The following is an 18,838-nucleotide window of genomic DNA, read 5'->3' as shown; positions in this document are numbered from 1 at the left end:
GTACAGACTTCCATGCCGAAGGAGAGAGATATTTGTACATAGAGGTATTCATATTTAAGAACATAAACAAGCAGGTCAGTCACTGTACAGCCAACTGAAGAATATTTTACAGAGAGAACTGAGTGTATGCATCTGATTTTAGAATTATTTATTTGCACTTTTCTGTTGCACTACATTCTGTTTGGTTTCAGGAATGGGAATTTTGGGAAACTACAACTGAACAAAAATGTTATTGCATCTCTGAACTTTTCCTCATTTTTTTAATGCTCATATTGTGATTCTCACATTAAAGTCTCAATTTATCAGCATTTTTCCAAAATGTTTGTATTCTCTAATTTCTTGTAGGCTACTATCAAAAGTGGCAAACATTCTCACTCAGTTTCCTCAAATGTCCCATACAATGAATTTCAGTTCAATACATTTTTATATACCTATTCTATTGTAAGTTAATAATTTGTTAGTGGAAAATAATAATACAACACCAAAACTGGACTATACTGCAGTTTTGATGATAGTGCTATACTATGACAGTAAGTAAGTAGAAAATGGAGTTCTTCTGGACGATTCTAGAATGTTCTGCTGTGTGAAAATGTTTTTTAATGGTGAAATATGAGGTGTCTGGAATCGTCTGCCTTGTTCCAATACTTTAGAAATGCACCCTTCCTCGTACAAAATTCTCATAAATTATTCCCGATGGGAGAGGTGAAGCGCTACAGTAGCACCAGTATAGTCATGTCAGCTCAGTAGTTAGTCAATTAAAGGAAGGTAGGTAGGAACAGTGGATTTCTGAAGTATTCAAACTGGATGTTGAGCAATAAGCAGGGGCTGAAAGCCATTATGTGAAACTATTACATACTACATTTACTTTTTAGTAATTTAGCAGACGCTCTTATCCAGAGCAACTTACAGTAGTGAATGCATACATTTCATACATTTTTTTTTTTTTTCCCCCTGTACTGGTCCCCCGTGGGAATTGAACCCACAACCCTGGCGTTGCAAACACCATGCTCTACCACCTGAGCCACACAGGACACTATCAGCTAAGTGGTGCTATGCTGATTAGTAATCACCTAATAACCCAATCAACACGGTTTAATTATTAGCACAGCATAGAAGCCAATCATAGCTCTGCTCCCTCAGGAGCCCTGTCCTGAAGGAGGAAATGGAGAGAGAATTCCGTCTCAGGCAGCAGGCTCTGGAGACAGACGGCCGTGGTACACATCTCACTGTCTCAGGCAGCAGGCTCTGGAGACAGACGGCCGTGGTACACATCTCACTGTCTCAGGCAGCAGGCTCTGGAGACAGACGGCCGTGGTACACTTCTCACTGTCTCAGGCAGCAGGCTCTGGAGACAGACGGCCGTGGTACACTTCTCACTGTCTCAGGCAGCAGGCTCTGGAGACAGACGGCCGTGGTACACTTCTCACTGTCTCAGGCAGCAGGCTCTGGAGACAGACGGCCGTGGTACACTTCTCACTGTCTCAGGCAGCAGGCTCTGGAGACAGACGGCCGTGGTACACTTCTCACTGTCTCAGGCAGCAGGCTCTGGAGACAGACGGCCGTGGTACACTTCTCACTGTCTCAGGCAGCAGGCTCTGGAGACAGACGGCCGTGGTACATGGGGAAATTATTTTATACTAATATAATTGCTCAGAGAAAAATATTTTGTTTAACAAGTAATACTAATTTTGATAAATGGCATTGGCACTTGGATTTGGTCAGATGACATGAAATGTATGTTCTAGTCTGTTCTAGTCTATGTGGGGCCCTCACCCAAGTAATGTCCTTATCAGTCCTGCTGGTGAGACTCATCAGTGTAACTGGACCTTCTCGCTCTCTACTGCTGCAGCCTTATCAGCCTAAACACATTAGGACCCATTTAGAGCTGCCTTGTCTTTCTTTCTTTGTGTGTGTGTGTGTGGGGGGGGGGGGGGAGAAGGTGTGGGGAGAGAACCAAAACAGAGAGAAAGAGACCACCTGGCCTGGTGAACTTTCTGAGAACAACAGGCGGTTACTGTGTATCTTTCACTAAACCTTCTGTGCATGACTGAAATGCTTATTGTTACCCTAGAAATATGTTATAGCCAGTCCACATACACCTGGGATGTCATTGTGGAAAAAGGGTAGCTGAGGTTATAGCATAAGGTTGACAACCACAGATTTAGGACAAGATTACGCTAACCCCAACTTTAACCTAAACCATTAGAGGGTTGAACCAATAACTGACCCTGTGTAAGTGGTTATAGCTGCAACTTCAAATTCTCATACAACAATGATGAATGTTGACACTGCCAGTATACGCTGCTCTCAGGTTAGTTCCACCAGACCACCCAGCAGCAACATCTGTTCAACCAGCCTGACACTCTGTCTCTCTCTGGGATTCCTCGTAGCTCGTTGGACCTCGTCCAAGATCAATTAGCCTTTTTTCTTTTTTGGAACTGGAACTCTTCCTTTTATGCAAATGAACCCAGAGCATCATTCTTCTAATGTGTCATCATACCAGGAAGTGGAATTGAGGCAGGCAGCCTCTGCAGAGCGAGAGACACACTCCATCTGCCAGCTCAGACTGGACCCGGCATCTCACTGTGAAAAGGTAAGAGACCTGCGGCAAGGATACTCAGAACAGTCACGACAATCCCATTGACCCCTGGGAAATGTAGTTTAACATTGCTGCATGGATGTTTGAGACAAGTTCAGTGATTGCAGACAACCTCTGAATGTCATTGACACAGACTGTGCGATCAGCGTCAGTGATTCTGAAGGCTGTGTGTGTGTGTGTGTGTGTGTGTGTGTGTGTGTGTGTGTGTGTGTGTGTGTGTGTGTGTGTGTGTGTGTGTGTGTGTGTCCTCATGAAGGTCTCACTGGTTCAGTGGACAAGGTAAAATATCAGATCATATATACAGTTTGGCCTGGATTATCATGTGTATGACGTAGATATGGTTGAAATAGGACTTGGCGATAAATAAATACTAGGCACGTTTTCCCTAACCGAAGGCATCCTTGTCCTATATCAGATCCAACAGTGTGTCTGGGACTTTGGGTCCTTTGTCAGGGCTGTTCGTACGTATCCTACTGCTGGTCTGATTTGATCAATGTATGATTGATTCAATTTCAGTATGCTCACCGTTTGTGAACGCTTGGGTACACTTAGTGATGGATTAAACATTGTTTCTGTCCTGTAAAGGGGTCCTGAAATAATCATGTGGTTACAAAAAGTTTCATGTACCTGTTGATAGAGATAACAGCAGGCTAGAACCGGAGATAGAATGTAACCCTACCAGCAAGAATCATTTGGTGCTTGCCTGCACACATTACTATATCTGTTCTCTAATATCTTCATCTAACTTTTGGGTGACAACACTTCCAAAACATATTTTGATCCTTATTACAGTCCCATTTGGATTCTTGGAATGTTTGGTGTAAATTGAAAGCTGTATCTTTGAGGAGAATCTTTGATGAAAATCCAAACAGTTCGATTCAAGGACATGACGCTTATAAAAGGTCCATTTCGATAGTTGTGGCCTCCTCCCTTTATATCTTCATTGTCATCCCCTGATATGGATAAATGCCATAGTGGAGAGTATGGTGGATGCCTATTGGAAAGTTACTGTTGCTGTGGAAGTTTACCTGCTCAGCTATTTCACATCAGTGCAGATGATGAGGTAAAGGAAACAGACTATCACTTTGAGATCTCATTCTCTGTATTCCACCTGTATGGACAGTAGAGGGCGCTACACGCCTGTTTGACATCTTGTCATTGAAAACACCCTCTAAAAAATGACATCATTGCTTCATTACTGTCATGCCGTTTTAATTGAGCGTTTGAAAGCTGTATGAGTCATTGACCATACCTGATTTCACATGAATTTAGATGCTATCTTGTTGAATATTTTGGGAGTTGGATTGATTAGAATGTAATTGAAAGTTAATTTAATAAGGGAATAGGTTTACAGTAGCCTATGATTTGCTGAATGGGACTTAATCACAGAGCAACTGGCACTAAAAGTGTTATTAGATGTGATAAAATATAAACAGTGGTGAAGCGAAGCTTCCATGATTTCTGAAAGTGAGCACAGATACCTACTCTTGTAGTTTGCAAAGAAGTCACGTCCACCCCCTCCTCTCTCTCCTTTCTCTCTCTCCACTCTCTCTCTCCCCCACTCCTCTGTCCTGATCGGTTTTCACTAAAGATAATTGGAGGCAACATTTGATATGCCCAATGTCATGGACAAGAATGAGGTTTCACCAGGCTCATCTGCTGCGACCATGAAAAAGAAGGCGGCAGGCGGCAGCGGATGTAGCCACATCAGCGCGCCCAAAGCTGCCACGTCCAATTGCACGAGAAGCAAAAGCAGCAATTGTGTTGACTCTGCCCCCGCTGCTGCTGCCAGCCAGAGCGCCCCGAATGTGAAGCAGCCCGGCGTGGCCAGTAACGCTGTCATAGACGAGGCGGACGTCGGTGAGGACGAGTCCAAGTTTCAGTATCCGCGGCTGCGCCGAACCGGGGGGAGCGGCAGTTGCGGTGGTGGTAGTATCAGGATGAAGAACTTTACGCCAGGAGGGGGAGCCGCGGCCACGGCTACCAGAAAGAACTCCACCAACAACGAGACCATCCTACTGCAAACAGAGGGTGCGCCTGCTGCTACTAAGCCCACTGTAGCATCCAAAGCGACTGATACCACAACCTGTCCGGGAGATGCTGCCGGGCGCTGCGATACCAACAGAGCGGCAGGGGCGGAGGCGTCTGGAGCAGTGGTCGCAGTAGAGGTTTTAAACGCGGCAGCAGGTGATGCTTGTAACAACAGCACCGCTCCAATTTCAAGAATGAAATGCAACAAAAACGGAGAATGCAGGAGGGACTCCGGCACCGGGAGCCTGCGCTCGATCATATCCAACAAGACTGCCGGGGCGGGGAGGGCCGAGGACGCGTCCCTTAGGCGCGGTGCCTGTAACTCAGCCAGGGCCAGCATGGATGGCTCCGCGACAGGCTCCATGACGCAGGGCCAGGGGGAAGGTAGCGCAAACCCCGGCGTCACCCCTGTTTCCACCGGCGTCCCCGAGAAAAAGGACTCCAGGGTGTCCTTCTCCAACGCGCCAAGTAGGAAAGCCTCCTCGTCGCTGCACGGCTCGACCCAGACCCAGGCGACTCAGCAGCCTAGAAACTCTGTCACCTTCCAGAAGCCGGAGGATGGACCCCAGATCCAGGCCGAGGATGCCGAGGCTGACGGAAGTACCTTCATGCAACGACAATTCAGTGCCATGCTGCAGCCTGGAGTTAACAAATTCTCCTTACGCATGTATGGGAGTCAAAAGGCGGTGGAGAGGGAGCAAGAGCGGGTTAAATCAGCGGGCAATTGGATTATCCACCCCTACAGTGATTTCAGGTAAGAGTTATGCTATGTATGTATGTGCATGTTGGCAATGTCTTGGAGGGCCTTGGTTTGGCCCCATAGCATCATCAACAAGTTATACTGAGAATCCAGGAGCCCAGCAGTAGAATGCTTTTGTCATTGTACTTTGTGTAACACATCCATTGTCATTAGTTATTATAAAATACACATTTACCCCTTTTGTTCCACCTGTTCTGGCTGGTATTTTAGCCAATACATGTATATGACATTTTAATGAATGAAGCCCATCTATGCAGTGATTTTCATTAAACAATGGGCCATTGACAAAGCAATTTTTTTTTTTAGAAATGCTTTTTAGATGATTTCAAAGACAACCTGTGCGCAAAACTCTCTGCATAGGCTTTATGAATAACGATGATACCGGGCCCTTTCAAGGTTGTTAACACTAGCTAGTCTTTTGAATGTCCTGGATACCCAACCAAGCCTCTCGTTTTTTTTCAATTCGTGAACTCATTCGCATCGATCGCATTTAGAACAATAGGCGAATCTTGGCCCACAATCATTACATTCCGTAAATTACTAGGCTATTTACCGTGGAGCTAGATTAAAGATGATTTGTTTTTGTTTCGAGTCGAGGTTAACGTAGTAGCCTATGGCTGTCGGCCAGATCCTTGGCTGATAGGACTGTCGGGGTGTGTGATGCACTCAGTAATTGAATGTCACCTTGAGCCAAGTGTGCTAAAACCTCAAGCATGCTCATTCGAGACATATCCGCCTCCATTACTCTATGACTCCCCGTATCATGCATTTTAATGAGGGGTTTGCTTTGCCCGTTCATCACGGTTTTATCAGTGATAAGGCTAATTGACTTCTCACGTCTTTTGACACAATATAGGGGTTCTCTCGCGTTTAAGAGGGTCATGTTGATTATGAAATGCTTTATTTTCGTGAATTGGGCCCTGTCTCTGAGTGATATGCCATTGTTTACATGGTCGTGAAATTGCATCTTTGCGTCACTGGATTTCTTGATAGACACACACTCGTCACAAGTGGACAGCTCCCGCCTTACCGAAAGTGGAGCCGGCAGAATGATCAACTCTGTAGCTAGCCTACTTTCCATTCACAAATCACACCTCGTGCTGTTTCTGCTCAGCTCATCTTAAAGAATGGAATCAAATAATGTTGACTCAGTACAAGACATATGATACTAGGGCCTAGGAGACCTGGGCACAAAGTAACAATTTCGGTATTTTGTTATTTATGAAATTATTATTTGAGTTTGTTTATACAAACAACATACATATCTCAGCTACCATTACACACTGTAACCTGACTACGTTTCTAGGACATACCAGACCTTTATAATTCAACCCGAAAGTGGTGGAAGGTAACATTTTGCAATTAACCCCGTAGGCGGTAGTCTTCAATGGTAAACATTTGGGGGAATTTAAACATGTTCAGATTTTAAATTGATATTTGGATATAAATACACTAAATGGACACTTTTTTTCATCATTTCATCATGTCATATTGACTAAAAACGGAGTAGCCATGTTTTAGAGCGATTCTCTTAGCTGTACTGGCAAACTTGATGTAAATAAGTGCTATTTTATATCATTATTTAAATGTCTCTAAATACCATATAAAATACCATTACATTTTAGGTAAGGGGTTAATTGCAACAAATGTTACAATGTACCCCCATTACAAATCTGAGTCAAATCCGAGTATTGTGACAAAATACAACAATAATTATTGTCATCAACTTTACCAATCAAAAGACCTAACTGATAAAAAATGATATGATTAGATACATGGGGAATGTTTCACAGGTCAATAATCAAAAAAGGAGGTGGCAAGAATATTTAGAATTTGTCCTGTCAATATATCTTTTTTTTAATGTATGGATTTAAGCAACATTTCCTAGGCATATAGATACACTCACCAATTATTAGCACATTAAATAACACTTTTCTAAGGGGCTTCTAATCTGAGTAATTTAGTTGTTACATTGTTCCCCATGTTGCTTTGTGCCATGGTCTCCCCTATCCAATAACTCTGAGTGTACAAACATTAAGAACACCTGCTCTTTCCATGACACAGACTGACCAGGTGAGTCAAAGTGAAAGCTATGATCCCTTATTGATGTCACTTGTTAAATCCACTTCAATCAGTGTAGATGAAGGGAAGGAGACAGGTTAAGGAAGGATTTTTAAGACATGAGACAATTACGACATGGATTGTGTATGTGTGCCATTCAGAGGATGAATGGGAAAGACAAAACATTTAAGAGCTTTTCATTTTTCATGCTCAACAGTTTCCCATGTATTTCAAGAATGGTCCACCACCCAAAGGACATCCAGCCAGCTTGACACAACTGTGGGAAGCATTGGAGTCAACATGGGCCAACATCCCTGTGGAATACTTTCAACACCATGTAGAGTCCATGCCTCAACGAATCGAGGCTGTTCTGAGGGCAGAAGCAGGTGTGGGTGGGGGGATGCAACTCAAAATTAGAAAGGTGTTCCTAATATTTGGTATACTCAGTGTATGTAATTTGAGCATATCGTTTTGAGGAGAGTTATGCAACACAATAAATACAAGTCTCATAGGAGTTGGCATGCCGTAGTTCTCACAAATAGCATGACTAAAGGGGTTAATTCACACCTTGTTGCTTCAGTCGCAGTGTAATGACTCAGCGTTGCACCTGCAGTGAGCCCTCTCTGACTGTGTGGACCTGAACACCCACTAGCCTACCTCTACCTTCCCCTCATCCTCTACCTCCCCCTCTACCTCTCCCCTCTGCCTCTACCTCCCCCTCATCCTCTTCCTCCCCCTCTACCTCTACCTCTCCCCTCTACCTCTCCCCTCTGCCTCTACCTCCCCCTCATCCTCTACCTCTCCCCTCTGCCTCTACCTCCCCCTCATCCTCTTCCTCCCCCTCTACCTCTACCTCTCCCCTCTGCCTCCCCCTCATCCTCTTCCTCCCCCTCTACCTCTACCTCCCCCTCTACCTCTACCTCTCCCCTCTACCTCTACCTCCCCCTCTACCTCTACCTCTCCCCTCTAACTCTACCTCCCACTCTCCCCGCTACCTCTCCCCTCAATCTCTACCCCTACCTCTCCCCTTTACCTCTACCTCTCCCCTCTACCTCTCCCCTCTACCTCTACCTCTCCCCTCTATCTCTACCCCTACCTCTCCCCTCTACCTCCCACTCTCCCCGCTACCTCTCCTCTCCCCTCTATTTCTACCCCTACCTCTCCCCTTTACCTCTACCTCTCCCCTCTGCCTCTACCTCTACCTCTCCCCTCTACCTCTCCCCTCTACCTCTCCCCTCTACCTCTACCTCTGACTGTCATCAGCAGCACCCAACCGTTTAACCTGGTCTTTACACCTCAGCTAAATTGATTTTATGTACTGCCAATTGAGAAATCATTTGACTAAACTAAATAAAAAGAAGAAGAAAAGGTACTATGAAGCAAAGATAAATTCTATAAAGAATGATAGTAAAAAGCTTTGGAGGACCTTAAATACAATTTTGGTGTCACGTCCTGACCATAGAAAGATGTTATTTTCTATGATAGAGTAGGTCAGGGCGTGACAGGGTTTTTCTCTCTCTATGTTTTCTATTTCTATGTTCAGGTTCTAGTTCTGTATTTCTATGTTGGGGTTTTGTTTGGGATGATCTCCAATTAGAGGCAGCTGGTCCTCGTTGTCTCTAATTGGAGATCATACTTAAGTAGGGTTTTTTTCCACCTGGGTTTTGTGGGAAATTATCTTTGAGTCAGTGTATGTTTCACCTCTGCGTCACGGTTTGTGTTTTTTGTCATTCAGTTTATTTATGTATTGCATAGTTTCACAGTGTAAATAAAATGTGGAACGACACACACGCTGCACTTTGGTCCGCTCCTCCTTTCAACAACCGTGTCAGAATCTCCCACCACCAAAGGACCAAGCAGCGTGGTCAGCAGGACAAATAGACTTGGGAGGAGATATTGGATGGGAAAGGACCCTGGAGGCAGGCTGGGGAGTATCGCCGTCCTAAAGAGGAAATTGAGGCAGTGAGAGCAGAGCGGCGATACTACGAGGCACTATACCAACCACGAGGCAAGTGCAAGAGGCAGCCCCCAATTTTTTTTTGAGGTTGGCACACGGGGAGATTGGCAGAGTCAGTTTGGAGACCTGAGCCAACTCCCCGTGCTTACCGTGGGGAGTGAGTGACGAAGCAAGCACCGTGTTATGTGGTGATGCGCACTGTGTCGCCAGTGCGCATTCACAGACCGGTGCGATCTGTGCCCGCGCCCCGCATTTGTCGAGCTAGGTTGAGCATCCAACCAGAACGGGTTGTGCCAGCTCTACGCTCGAGATCTCCAGTGCGCCTCCACGGGCCAGTATATCCTGTGCCTGCTCCTCGCACTCGCCCTGAGGTGCGTGTTACTAGTCTGGCGCCACCTGTGCCAGCCCCACGCATCAGGCCTCCAGTGCGCATTTCCAGTCCAGCGCTTCCGGCGACAGTTCCCAGTCCAGAGCTTCCGGCGACAGTTCCCAGTCCGGAGCTTCCGGCGACAGTTCCCAGTCCGGAGCTTCCGGCGACAGTTCCCAGTCCGGAGCTTCCGGCGACAGTTCCTAGTCCGGAGCTTCCAGCGACAGTTCCTAGTCCGGAGCTTCCGGGCACAGTTCCTAGTCCGGAGCTTCCGGCGACAGTTTCCAGACCGGAGCTTCCGGCAACAGTTTCCAGTCCGGAGCTTCCGGCGACAGTTTCCAGTCCGGAGCTTCCGGCGACAGTTCCCAGTCCGGAGCTTCCGGCGACGTTTTACAGTCCGGAACCTCCTGAGACGTTTTACAGTCCGGAACCTCCTGAGACGGCCTACAGTCCGGAACCTCCTGAGACGGCCTGCAGTCCGGAACCTCCTGAGACGGCCTGCAGTCCGGAACCTCCTGAGGCGGCTCGCAGTCCGGAACCTCCTGAGGCGGCTCGCAGTCCGGAACCTCCAGCGACGGTCCGCAGTCCGGAACTTCCAGCGACGGTCCGCAGTCCGGAACCTCCAGCGACGGTCCGCAGCCCGGAACCTCCAGCGGCGGTCCGCAGCCCGGAACCTCCAGCGGCGGTCCGCAGCCCGGAACCTCCAGCGGCGGTCCGCAGCCCGGAACCTCCAGCGGCGGTCCGCAGCCCTGAGTCTCCAGCGGCGGTCTGCAGTACAGAGCCTCCGGCGATGATCTACAGTCCGGTTCCGACGACGACGATCCATGGTCCGGTGGCACAGAAGCAGAGGGATCAGCGGGCGGATGGGGGTTACTCCCCGAACCGGAGCCGCCTCCTCTGTGGGAGGTCCGCGGGATGAGAAGGTTATGTGTACTGCACCAGAGCCGCCATAGACAATAGTTACCCACCCTGACCTCCCTCTTTTTTTGTTGTTGTTGTTGTTTTGTTTAGGTGCGGTCAGAGTCTGCACCTTTGGGGGGGGTACTGTCACATCCTAACCATAGAAAGATGTTATTTTCTATGGTAGAGTAGGTCAGGGTGTGACAGGGTTTTTTTCTCTCTATGTTTTCTATTTCTATGTTCAGGTTCTAGTTTTGTATTTCTACGTTGGGGTTTTGTTTGGGATGATCTCCAATTAGAGGCAGCTGGTCCTCGTTGTCTCTAATTGGAGATCATACTTAAGTAGGGTTTTTTTCCACCTCGGTTTTGTGGGAGATTAACTTTGAGTCAGTGTATGTTTCACCTCTGCGTCACGGTTTGTTGTTTTTGTCATTCAGTTTATTTATGTATTGTATAGTTTCACAGTGTAAATAAAATGTGGAACGACACACACGCTGCACTTTGGTCCGCTCCTCCTTTCAACAACCGTGACATTTGGGCAAAAATAAGATGGTTCAATTCACACCATTTTTAATTCCGTAAAGTGAGTGTGGAAGAGGTGAAAAACGATTGTTGTCTATCAACAATGACAAGCCACCTGCGTCTGACAACTTGATTGGAAAATGTCTCAGGATGATAGCAGACTACATTGCTTTCAGAAATAATTCACATCCCTTGACTTTTCCCACATTTTGTTGTGTTACAGCCTACATTTAAAATTGATTAAATTGAGATTTATGGTCACTGACCTACAAACAATAACCCGTAATGTCAAAGTGGAATGATGTTTCTCGAAATTTTTACAAATTAATTAAACGTGGAAAGCTGAAATGTCTTGAGTCAATAAGTATTCAACCCCTTTGTTATGGCAAGCCTAAATACGTTCAGGAGTAAAAATGTGCTTAAGAAGTCACATAATAAGTTGCATGGACTGTGTGCAATAATAGTGTTTACCATGCTTGTAAGTAAGTATTTCACTGTAAGGTCTACACCTGTTGTATTCGGCGCAAATGACAATGAAAATGTGATTTGATTTGATCTCTCTACCCTCAGTCAAGCTACCTCATCTCTGTATCCTCAGTCCCTCAGTCGACCAGTGAATTTAAAACTCTAAGACCAGGAAGGTTTTTCAATGCCTCGCAAAGAAGGGCACCTATTGGTAGATGGGTAAAAAAAGCAGACATTGAACATCTCTTTGAGCATGGTGAAGTTATTAATTAACCTTTGAATGGTGTTATCAATACACCCAGTCACTACAAAGATACATGTGTCCTTCCTAACTCAGTTGCCGGAGAGGAAGGAAACTGCTCAGGGATTTCACCATGAGGCCAATGGTGACTTTAAAACAGTTAGTTTAATGGCTGTGGATCAACAACATTGTAGTTACTCCACAATACTAACCTAATTGACAGAGTGTAAAGAAGGAAGCCTGTACAGAATAAACGTATTACAAAACATGCATCCTCTTTGCAACAAGGTACTAATATAATACTGCAAAAAATGTGGCAAATCAATTAACTTTTTGTCCTGAAAACAAAGTGTTATGTTTGGGGCAAATCCAATACAACACATTACTGAGTACCCCTCTCCACACTTTCAAGCTTAGTGGTGGCTGCATCACGTTATGGATATGCTTTTAATTTAGTTTTCCAGGATAAAAAATAAACGGAATGGAGCTAAGCACAGGAAAAATCCCAGAGGAAAACCTGGTTCAGTCTGCTTTCCACTAGACGCTGGGAGATGAATTCGCCTTTCAGCAGGAAATTACCTTAAACACAAGGCCAAATATACACTGGAGTTGTTTACAGAGAAGACGGTAAATGTTCCCGAGTGGCCGAGTTACACTTTTGATGTAAATCTGCTTGAAAATCTATGTCAAAACTTGAAAATGGTTGTCTAGCAATGATAAACAACCAATTTGACAGAGCTTGAAGAATTTTGTGAAGAATAATGGGTAAATATTGTACAATCCAAGTGTGCAAATCTCTTAGAGATTTACCCAGAAAGATTCACAGCTGTAATCTCTGCCAAAGGTGATTCTAACATGTACAGTTGAAGTCGGAAGTTTACATACATTAAGGTTGGAGTCATTAAAACTCATTTTTCAACCACTCCACAAATTTCTTGTTAACAAATTATTGTTTTGGCAAGTCGGTTAGGACATCTACTTTTTTTTTTACATCTAAGTAATTTTTCCAAAAATTGTTTACAGACAGATTATTTCACTTATAATTCACTGTATCACAATTCCAGTGGGTCAGAAGTTTACATACACTAAGTTGACTGTGCCTTTAAACAGCTTGGAAAATTCCAGAAAATTATGTCATGGCTATAGAAGCTTCTGACAGGCTAAGTGACATAATTTGAGTCAATTGGAGGTGTACCTGTGGATGTATTTCAAGGCCTACCTTCAAACTCAGTGCCTATTTGCTTGACATCATGGGAAAATCAAAAGAAATCAGCCAAGTCCTTTAGAAAAAAAATTGTAGACCTCCACAAGTCTGGTTCATCCTTGGGAGCAATTTCCAAACGCCTGAAGGTACCACGTTCATCTATACAAACAATAGTACGCAGGTATAAACACTATGGGACCACGCAGCTGTCATACCGCTCAGGAAGGAGATGCGTTCTGTCTCCTAGAGGTGAACGTACTTTGGTGAGAAAAGTGCAAATCAATCCTAGAACAACAGCAAAGTACGTTGTGAAGATGCTGGAGGAAACCAGTACAAAAGCATCTATATCCACAGTAAAACGAGTCCTACATTGACATAACCTGAAAGGCCGCTCAGCAAGGAAGAAGCCACTGCTCCAAAACCGCCATAAAAAAAGCCAGACTATGGTTTGCAACTGCACATGGGACAAAGATCGTACTTTTTGGAGAAATGTCCTCTGGTCTGATGAAACAAAAATATAACTATTTGGCCATAATGACCATCGTTATGTTTGGAGGAAAAAGGAGGAGGCTTGCAAACCGAAGAACACCATCCCAACCGTGAAGGACGGGGGTGGCAGCACCATGTTGTGGGGGTGCTTTGCTGGTGCACTTCACAAAATAGATGGCATCCTGAGGAAGGAAAATTTGGCAGATATATCAAAGCAACATCTCAAGACATCAGTCAGGAAGTTAAAGCTTGGTCGCAAAGGGGTCTTCCAAATGGACAATGACCCCAAGCATACTTCCAAAGTTGTGGCAAAATGGCTTAAGGACAACAAAGTCAAGGTATTGGAGTGGCCATCACAAAGCCCTGACCTCAATCTTATGGAAAATTTGTGGGCAGAACTGAAAAAGCATGTGTGTGCAAGGAGGCCTACAAACCTGACTCAGTTACACCAGCTCTGTCAGGAGGAATGGGCCAAAATTCACCCAACTTGTGGAAGGCGACCCGAAACGTTTGACCCAAGTTAAACAATTTAAAGGCTATTTTTCCAAATACAAATTGAGTGTATGTAAACTTCTGACCCACTGGTAATGTGATGAAAGAACTAAAAGCTGAAATAATTAATTCTCTCTACTATTATACTGACATTTCACATTCTTAAAATAAAGTGGTGATCCTAACTGACCTAGGACAGGGAATTTGTACTAGGACTAAATGTCAGGAATTGTGAAAAACTGAGTTTAAATGTATTTGGCTAAGGTGTATGTAAACTTCCGACTTCAACTGTATTGACTCAGGGGTGTGAATACTTATGTAAATTAAATATTTCTGTATTTAATTTTCAATATATTTGCTAAAATGTCTAAAAACATGTATTCACTTTGTCCTTGTGGGGTATTGTGTGTTGATGGGTAGGATTTATTTTTCTTTTTTCTTCCATTTTGACATTCTGGCTGTAACACAACAAAATGTGTAATAAGTCAAAGGGTTTGAATACTTTCTGAAGGCACTGTATATTGCCACTCCTATTTGCCATCTTTTCAATCTAAGCCTACAGGAAAGTGTGTGCCCTCAGGCCTGGAGGGAAGGAAAAGTAATTCTGCTACCCAAGAATGTCAAAGCATCCCTTACTTGCTCAAACAGCTGACCACTCAGCCAGCTACCAATCCTTAGTAAACTTTTAGGAAAAATTGTGTTTGACCAGATACAATGCTATTTCACAGTAAACAAATTATCAACTGACTATCAGCACTTACACACATGACTGATGATTGGCTGAAATAAATTGATAATTAGAAAATTGTTGGAGCTGTTTTGTTAGACTTCAGTGGAGATTTTGACGTTATCGTCATAATCTGCTGCTGGAAAATGAATGCGTTATGGCTTTACATCCCTCCTATAGCGTGGATTGAGCATTCTGTCTAACAGAGCATAGAGGGTGTTTTTTTTTATGGAAGCCTCTCCATCATAATCCAGGTATAGTTGGGCATTCCCCAGGGCAGCAGTCTAGGCCCTTTACTGTTTTAAATCTTTGCTAATAACCTGCCATTGGCACTGAGTAAAGCCTGTGTGTCTATGTATGCTGATGACTCCACACTATACGTCAGCTAGCACAGCAAGGGAAATCACTTAACAAAGAGCCCAGTCAGTTTTAGAGTGGGTGGCAAGTAATACGCATTGTATTTGGAACAAATCATTCACTAAACCCTAAACCTCAACAAAATCTTGTAATGAATGATGTGTAAATTGAGCGGTGAGGAGACTAAACTGATTGGAGTAACCCTGGATTGCAAACTGTCATGGTCAAAACATATTGATGCTATGGTAGCTAAGATGAGGAGAGGTCTGTCCTTAATAAATTACCTAGTTTTGTTGTACCTGGACTATTGCCCAGTCATATGGCCAAATGCCACAAAGAGAGACATAGGCAAATTACAGTTGGTCCAGGACAGAGCAGCACGGATGGCACTTAAATGTACTCGGAGAGTTAACATCAGTAACATGCATGTCAATCTCTCCTGGCTCAAAGTGGAGGAGAGATGGACTGCATCACTACTTGTATTTGTGAGGGGCATTGACATGTTAAGTGCACCAAGCTGTCTGTTCAAACAACTAGCACACAGCTCAGACACCCATGCTTACCACACAAGACATGCCACCTAGGGGTCTCTTCACAGTCCCCAAGTACAGAATGGACTCTGGAAACGCACAGTACTAAACAGAGCCATGACTTCATGGGACTCTATTCCACATCAAGTAACTCATGCAAGCAGTAAAATCTGATTTGAAAAACTGATAACACCTTATGGAACAATGTGGACTGTGAGGACACACACACACACACACACACACACACACACACACACACACACACACACACACACACACTCACACACACACACACACACATAGGCCTATGTCCACTACAATAATAATAGGTTAATGTTTTTTACTAAAACAATGATTTACAACAATCATACTAATTTTACTTCATCAATAGTAATTAGCTTAACATTATCCTTCACCCTGATCTATTGTAGGTCTATGTAGCTTGTTTCCACTCTCACCAGCCTTTGTTAGAAAGTCTCCACTGCCTGTCAGCTTCTCTCTCTGTTCTCGCTCACTCTGTTTTATCCTCTACTCCGCCCCTTTCCTCCTCCTCTCGATTCTCCCTTTCCTGCCCACACACGCACACACCCACACACGCACACACACACTCACTCACTCACTCACTCACTCACTCACTCACTCACTCACTCACTCACTCATTCACTCACTCACATACATACATACATGCATGCATACATGCATGCATACATACATGCATGCGCGCGCACTCTCTCTCTTCCTCTCTCTCCAGGTTCTACTGGGATTTCACGATGCTTCTCTTCATGGTGGGTAACCTGATTGTCATCCCGGTGGGCATCACCTTCTTCAACGATGGGACGACCACCCCTTGGATCATCTTCAACGTCATCTCCGACACCTTCTTCCTCATGGACCTGGTCCTCAACTTCCGCACTGGCATCATCATCGAGGACAACTCTGACATCATCCTGGACCCCAAGACCATCAAGAAGACGTACCTGAAGACCTGGTTCATCGTGGACTTTGTCTCCTCCATCCCCGTGGATTATATCTTCCTGATCGTGGAGAAGGGGATCGACTCTGAGATGTATAAGACGGCCAGGGCCCTGAGGATCGTACGCTTCACTAAGATCCTGAGTCTGCTGAGGCTGCTGAGGCTGTCCCGGCTCATCCGCTACATCCACCAATGGGAAGAGGTAGGACCACCACCCCCCACCCCTAAATGCTACATCCACCAGTGGGAAGAGGTAGGACCCCCACCCCACACCCCCACCCCCCACCCCTAAACGCAACATCCACCAGTGGGAAGAGGTAGGACCCCCACCCCACACCCCCACCCCCCACCCCTAAACGCAACATCCACCAGTGGGAAGAGGTAGGACCACCACCCCTCCCACCCTCCACCCCTAAACGCTATATCCACTAGTGAGAAGAGGTAGGACCTCCACCCCCCACCCCCGCCCCTAAACGCTACATCCACTAGTGAGAAGAGGTAGGACCCCCGCCCCTAAACGCTACATCCACCAGTGGGAAGAGGTAGAACCACCACCCCTAAACGCTACATCCACCAGTGGGAAGAGGTAGGACCCCCACCCCTCCCACCCTCCACCCCTAAACGCTATATCCACTAGTGGGAAGAGGTAGGACCACCACCCCCCACCCCTAAACGCTATATCCACTAGTGGGAAGAGGTAGGACCCCCACCCCACACCCCTAAACGCTATATCCACCAGTGGGAAGAGGTAGGACCCACACCCCCCACCCCTAAACGCTACATCCACCAGTGGGAAGAGGTAGGACCACCACCCCCCACCCCTAAACGCTATATCCACTAGTGGGAAGAGGTAGGACCCCACACCCCACACCCCTAAACGCTACATCCACCAGTGGGAAGAGGTAGGACCCCCACCCCCCACCCCTAAACGCTACATCCACCAGTGGGAAGAGGTAGGACCCCCACCCCACACCCCCCACCCCTAAACGCTACATCCACCAGTGGGAAGAGGTAGGACCCACACCCCCCACCCCTAAACGCTACATCCACTAGTGAGAAGAGGTAGTACCCCCACCCCCCACCGCTAAACGCTACATCCACTAGTGAGAAGAGGTAGTACCCCCACCCCCCACCCCTAAACGCTACATCCACCAGTGGGAAGAGGTAGGACCACCACCCCCCACCCCTAAACGCTATATGGCTTAGTATAATTATCATAATAGATTGCCTCAAGGGGAGCTCGACCTCGACTCATCCACTATTTGTGGTCATGGTGAAAGGATGAATGATTGTAATTATAGTAGACATATAGCACCATTCACTTGGACTCTTAGAGCTTGTAACATGGAAACTCATCTCATCCACTATTAATCTGTAGCACCCACTCACAGCATCATGGCTACATGCTACATGGTTTAATATAGTCACTATAGATGGAAATGCTAATAAAGCTAGATGGCTATTAGTGATGAGGGGGGAAAATCGATACAGTTACATATCCAGTATTTTCCCTTCATAGCTTATTCTCCATTTTCTTTTTAAGTAGGGAGACAATTTGTTTTCAGCACTTTTATTTCCTTGATAGATCAAAACTCATTCTCATGGCTTTCTCTTGTCCGTCTGCAGCAGACATATGGTGAGCAATATGTTTGGAACATCGAATTGCAATAAAATCACAGTATTGAGTAAGATGGCGCCGGAGCAGAAGGCAGACATTTTACGTGCCCCCAACCGATTGTGTTTTTGTTTGTTTATCTGCGTTTTTTGTAACTTATGACCGAAAATAACTTCTAGACATCAGGACTGCGATTACTCACCACGGACTAGCAGAATCCTTTTTCTTCTTTCTCGAATCTGACGAGCCCGAGGCGGAGGATATACGGCTCCCTCGGGAACAGGCCCCGACCCCAGTGATCTGCGTGAAGAGGAGAAGGAGAAAGAGACGCTGGAGAGCGGGCTGCCTTCTGAGAAGTCGGAGGCGATCGAATAAACCCCCCACTTCCCTCAATTCTGCTAGCAAACATGCAATCTTTGGACAATAAAATGGACGAGTTACTGGGAAGATTAACCTACCAACGGGACATTAAAAACTGTAACATCTTATGCTTCACGGAGTCATGGCTGAACGGTTATACGATGGTTATACGATGTACCGGCAGGATA

The 18,838-nt window shown here is 45.5% G+C and overlaps 1 protein-coding gene across 1 annotated transcript in view; it reads left to right on the top strand.

The window, feature by feature from the left end:
- Window positions 1–4,101: 4,101 nt before the first annotated feature.
- The window catches only part of LOC106569543 (potassium/sodium hyperpolarization-activated cyclic nucleotide-gated channel 1), a 73,369-nt gene continuing 58,632 nt past the window's right edge, over window positions 4,102–18,838 (top strand). The window contains exons 1-2 of the mRNA XM_014141001.3: window positions 4,102–5,384; window positions 16,454–16,877. Coding sequence (XP_013996476.1) covers window positions 4,213–5,384; window positions 16,454–16,877 — 1,596 coding nt within the window. The 5' untranslated portion in view covers window positions 4,102–4,212. The remainder of the gene's footprint in view (window positions 5,385–16,453; window positions 16,878–18,838) is intronic.

The sequence above is a fragment of the Salmo salar genome, chromosome 14 (genome assembly GCF_965601325.2).
Source record: "Salmo salar chromosome 14, fSalSal1, whole genome shotgun sequence".
NCBI classification, from domain to species: domain Eukaryota; kingdom Metazoa; phylum Chordata; class Actinopteri; order Salmoniformes; family Salmonidae; genus Salmo; species Salmo salar.
The sequence above is the reverse complement of the archived record's forward strand: the minus strand, read 5'-3'. Positions and strand labels throughout refer to the sequence as shown.